This window comes from Gracilinanus agilis, unplaced genomic scaffold, assembly GCF_016433145.1.
Source record: "Gracilinanus agilis isolate LMUSP501 unplaced genomic scaffold, AgileGrace unplaced_scaffold33355, whole genome shotgun sequence".
Taxonomy (NCBI): domain Eukaryota; kingdom Metazoa; phylum Chordata; class Mammalia; order Didelphimorphia; family Didelphidae; genus Gracilinanus; species Gracilinanus agilis.
This window is the reverse complement of record NW_025366196.1, coordinates 1-5610: the sequence shown is the minus strand read 5'-3', so window position 1 is coordinate 5610 and position 5610 is coordinate 1. Positions and strand designations below refer to the sequence as shown.

The 5610-nt window shown below is 43.5% G+C and overlaps 1 protein-coding gene across 1 annotated transcript; it reads right to left on the bottom strand.

Moving 5' to 3' along the window:
* Positions 1 to 237: 237 nt before the first annotated feature.
* Positions 238 to 5604, bottom strand: LOC123254821 (hepatocyte nuclear factor 4-alpha-like; the record flags this gene model as incomplete). Its single annotated transcript, XM_044683739.1, has 3 exons — positions 4867 to 5604; positions 1188 to 1275; positions 238 to 393 (listed from the first exon to the last, which is right to left on the bottom strand). Coding segments are annotated over exons 1-3 (481 nt in total), but the record flags the coding sequence as incomplete, so codon positions are not given.
* Between the last annotated feature and the right edge of the window lie 6 nt (positions 5605 to 5610).

Sequence of the window (5610 nt, the reverse complement as noted above, 5' to 3'; positions counted from 1 at the left end):
TCTTTCCTCATTCTATCCATACTTCTCCAGCACTATTCACAATACCAATTTTGGGCTCATCAAGGGTCACAAATCCAGCCAGGATCAAAGCTATGGGAGACCTAACTTCTCTAGGGCTGCCAAGGTCTTTCTAACCTAGGAGAATAGGTCCAGGGACCCCATATCTCCCATCAGGTAAGGGCTGATGGGACTGGTTCCCACTAACCCAGTTTGTAAGGCCTGCTTGAGTTCAAGTACCTGGATCAAAGAAGATGATAGCCTTCAGACAGGCATATTCATTGTCATCAATCTGAAGCTCTTGGAAGGGCTGCACCAACTCATCCAGGATTCGCACTGCAACACGACTCATCTCTACCAACTCAGGGCAATGCCGTGGGACGATGTAGTCATTGCCTGAATGTGTCAGGGGAGAGACCACAGAAACACAATCAATGCATTGAACATTCTGAGTGCTAACATGTGTATGTATATATTAAACATGTGGGCATATATGTGTATACGTGTGCATAAATACATACGTGTATGCAAGCGTGTATATGTATACATATATGGCAGGCATTGAAAAGAACATGTTCCTATTCTAATAACAATAGCTCGTGTTTATATAACACTTTGTGATTGCAAAACCATTTTTGCAGGCATAATCTTTTGTGATCCTCATTCTAGCCCATGAAGCTAGCAGGGCAGGAGCCCTAAGATCACTGGTTTAGAGGCAGAAGGGGTCTTGGAGGTTAAGCATTTTGTCCAGCCTGCTTATTTTGCAGATGTGCAAACTAGGAAGCAGAAAGGCCAAAGGGGTCATGGGCAGAAATCAAGATTTGAAATGAGATCTCCTGGCTTTCAAATGCAGTGCCCTTTCCACTATCTTCAACAGTTTCCATTATTTCCATTTTAGAAATGGGAAACCAAGGTGGACACCAAATCCAGGGCTCTATTACTCAAAGCCCCAAAATGTCACATCTAAATCAAGGTCTTTTGAAGAGACCCAAGCTATGAATTTGGTACTTTGGAAGCAGGAAAGACTCTGCTAAGAGATTCAAGATTCTCTACTTTTCATTCCTTGATGACTCTCCTCTCCCAAGGCAGAAAACATTTACCATACCTTTTTTTCCCCACGGCCCTAATTTGGTTTGGAATTTCCTTATGGAAGTTCCCATCCTGGTCAATGGGTCAGGCAGAACACTCACCTAAGAGCAACACATCCTTGAATACCATGGACCGTTTGGTGGCCCCCAGAAGCAAGTGCTCCCCAGCATGAGCCCTAAGCAGGGCCACCTGAAAGTCAAGAGAGAGAAGGGTAAGCATCCTGGGTGAACTCAAGGGAGAAGGTCATGGAATCACGAATTTAGAGAGAGTTAGAGGGGACTTTAGAAGTCATTTAGTATAACTTCTCTCATTTTACAGATGAGGTGACTGAGGCCCAAAAAGACCAAGCAACCTGGCTGTCAGAGGTCACAGAGAACTACAAGGATAGTATAAAATACTAGCCAAGAGTCCTTGTTATGCTAATAAATATAGGAACAGCTGTACCTCAGTGGGCAGGCTGGTAAAAATGCTGGACAGTTGCTAACCATGGTGTTTCTATCTGTAAGGCTATATTAGGAAGATCAAAATCACTTTTACTGGCCAGAGCAAAAGGTAACCAATTCTCCAATCAGTCAGGCTTTTTCCTTAAGCTGCCATTTCATTCTCCTGCCCCAAAGGAAAAGTGGGAAATTCCTTGGTTGAAAGGTAGTTTTTTGTCCCTGCTGAATGTATACCTCTTTCTGCTTTACTTCATTTTAAACAGGTGTCTTGTAAAGAGAAGCATGTGCTCTGGGGCCTAAAAACGTTGCCACATCAGGTGAATAGAAATTAGAAGCTTCTTACCCCAGCCCTGCTGCTATCTGTCCTGAGTGAGACTGGGTGGCTCTCGGTCCTTGTAACACCTGCCTCACAAGCTTTGTTGTGAAAATAATAATCATGGCTTTCCTTCATATAGGATTTTATGGTTTATAAAGTGCCTTTCTCTCTACTACTTCACTGAGTCACCCCAGCATCCCTGTGAAGTTCAGCAGGGCAGGGATTAAAGTAACCATTTTACAGATGAAGAAACTGAGGCTTGGGGAAATTATTTGCCTATCCAAGTTTGCCTAGCAAGTTAGTAGCAGAGCCAAGGTTTGAACCCAAATCTTCTAATTCTAAGTTCAAGAGAAAAAAAAACAGCAGCTCTAATTGCTCCCATCTGAGCAGAATCATAGAATTTCTGAGTCGGAAGGAGCCTTAAGACATAAGACACTGAATGCTCGATTAGATCTTTGAGATTATCATGCCCAATTCTCATTTCAAAGATAGGAAAAACTAAGGTCCAAAAGAGGAAAGTGACTTGAGCAAAATCAACTCCTGCTATGAAAATAAACTTGTTGTGGGTCTCTGGGGTACCCTACCCTCTTATCTGCCCTGTAGCAGAAGGTATTCCATATAACCCAACCTGACAGCAATATTCTCCTACGAATGCTTCCCCTACACCAAAGGCAGCCCAGCTTAGCTCTTCTTTCCCAAGGCCATCTTGGCCCCTTGTGATGGCCATCATTTTGGCATGAGAAGGAAGCCATTGCTGGAGACTGGGGGTTAATTATTCCCCTTGTTATCTGCCACCCATCACTGCCCCTGGAGAATGTTCTGAGCCCCTGCCCGGGAGTAGTTCCAAGGTTTAGGTGAGAAATGGAGGTTAACAATTGGTTGGCTTCGTGGTGTCTCTAAACCCACTGGGACCCCTGGGGAGGAACAGCAGTGATTAAACATTAATGCATGGACATGGGCCTGGCACGGGGGAGGGGGGTGAAGGGAGGACCAACTTAAGCAGTTGGAGAAGAATGAGCCCCTCTCTGGGTAGGAGGGCAAGGAGCAGGTACTCTGCCAAAGTCCCAGGGGTTCAGTCCTCTCTCTGAAGAATGAGAATCCTGGAGTTCACAATATTTAGAGGTAGTGAGCACCTTAGAACTCATTTAGTATACCCCTCCCTCACATTCTATAGATGGGGAAACTGAGGCCCCTATAAAAGTGATTTCCTTATACCACACAGTAAATAGAAGAACATGGATTTACATTTCAGTGCTCTGACTGCAAACTCAGTACTCTTTCCACTGTCTCCTGGAACTGATTGATATGTGGAAGGTAGGATAAATTGCCTCTTCATCTGGTCCAGTTCTAGAGTGGCCCAGCCTCATGTACATGTATAATTTGAGGTGTTCCCAGGAAGGCCTCCCTTCCCTAAGTATCCCTCAAATCCATCTGTCATTGAAATTCCACCATTTTTCATTCCTTTAGGATGTCATCATGGGATAATGCCAGTAACATTGGGCAGGGAGAACATGTCAAGCCTTGTAAGCTAGTGACACTTCAGGTGTAAATGAGACTGCCAGTGCCTTTTAAAGCAAAGTGGGACTTGAGTAGATATGAGATGAAATGAGGTTTCCAAGGTCCAAGTAAGATGGTGTTATCTCAGCTCTGAACAGCTAAGAGGCAAGATTAGCAGAATAGGTAGTTGAATGGGCTGGGAGAGCAGAAGACCTGGGTTGCTGTCCCAGATCTGGGATTAATTTGAGGTATGACCTTTGGCAAATCAGTTCTCCTCAACTGACCTTAGTTTCCCTTATATAAAATGAAGGGGTTGAGACTAGATGGGCCACTAAGATTTCTCCTGACTGGTAACAAGCAATGGACTCAATATTTGCAATGCACACTTAAATTTATACTCTCTATTATTAGCATTTTCCCCATAATTTTCTTTTCTTTTCTTTTTAAAATCCCTTGCCTTCTGTCCTAGTGACAACTCTGAGATGGAAAGGCAAGGGCTAGCTAGTCCAGATTAAGTAACTTGCCCAGGGTCACACAGCTAGCCAGTGTCTGAGGTCACATTTGAACCTAGATCCTCCCAACTCTTTGCCTGGTTCTTTATCCACTGAGCTGCCTAGCTGACCTCTATGAATTTCTTAAAGTCTATGCCAGGGGTCAGCAACCTTTTTGGCCATGAGAGCCATAAACGCCACATTTTTTAAAATGTTATTTTGTGAGAGCCGTACAGTGCTCACAGTGCGCTCCTGTAACAGTGCCTGAAAAAAAAATTGACTTTATGGCTCCTGCAGAAAGAGCCATATCTGGCCCTCAAAAGAGCCAGATATGGCTCAAGAGCCATACGTTGCCGACCCCTGGTCTAGACAATCAATAAAACAATAAATCAAACCCCAGTAGGTAGCGTTTGTGGATTTCTAAAGTATACTCACACTGAAAAATCTAACCATTGACTCCTGTCCGGAGCTGGCTCTGACATACTCCTCCACCTAGCCCTGGTCCTTGATGTCTAAGGGTCCTTGTTAATTCTGTTTTATGGTTTGATATTCTATGATTCTGGGAATCTTGAGGGCTCTTTCAATTACTCACTTGAGTGGTCTTAGCCAGATCATAGTGTTAGAACCAGAAGAGGCCTTAGAAATCATTTAGTCCAACTTCCTCATTTTATTGAAAAGGAAACAGAGACCCCAAAGGAAAAAATTACTTGGTCAAAGTTACGTAGGTACTAGGTGACAGATCTAAGATTCGTATTTAGGTCTTGTGATGCCAAGTCTAATTCTCCTTCCACTATTATCCTGCTGCTTCAACACCATTACCAGAAGCAGGCCACATGCCATGTCTAGAAAGCAAACTCCAAGTGGTTACCATGTGTCCACAGAGTATATTGGGCTTCCCTAGCTCCTCAAATGGCAGTGATACTTCCCTCCTCCCAAAGATCTTCTAAGGCACCCCTGTGCTGCTTTCTTGGAAACCTGGACACGTCTGGGGGCAGGAATCATTCTGAATCTGTTTCTTAGCACCAAGGACTTTCACCTGGTCATCCAGGGGCAGTTCACAGAAGGCAGGGATGTATTTGGCCCATTCCACCAGCACCAAAAGCTGCTCCTTCATGGATTCACATACATCAGCAATGTTAGCAATTTTCTTGGCCCGAATGTCTCCATTGATTCCTGAGATGGGTGACGTGATCTGCCAACGAAGCAAAAGGTTTATATTGGGGGACAGGGAGGTTATTAGGGGTGGGGAGTGGAATGAAGTCAGAAGAAACATATTCCTAATCTCAAGTTTGGCAGTTTTTCTTTTTCCCCTTACACATTCTCATACAATTTAGAACAGAAAAGGACCTTAGAGAAGGGATTCCTAATCTATTTTTGGTGGATCATGGACCTCTGGAGCTATCTGAAGAAGCCTATTAAACCCTTCTTAGAATATTTTTAAATGAATAAAATAGAAAGGATTATAAAGGAAGCTAATTATATTGAAATATAGTTATCAAAATATTTAACCCCTGCCTTGGAGGTTATTTAGTTCATTTCTCTCCTTTATAGATGAGGAACCAAGATAAAAAGAAAGAAAGAAAGTGATTCATCCAGTATCACACAGAGACTTAGTGGCAAAGGCAAAACCAGAAAGGAAAAATGACTTGCCCAGTGTCACAGAGGTACTATTCGATGTCATAGAGGTTCTATCAATCCATCTTCAAGTACTGATGAAGGTACTAGGTTGCAGAATCCTGGTCATAGAATGTCAGAGCTGGAAAGGGGCCTTCAAGACCAC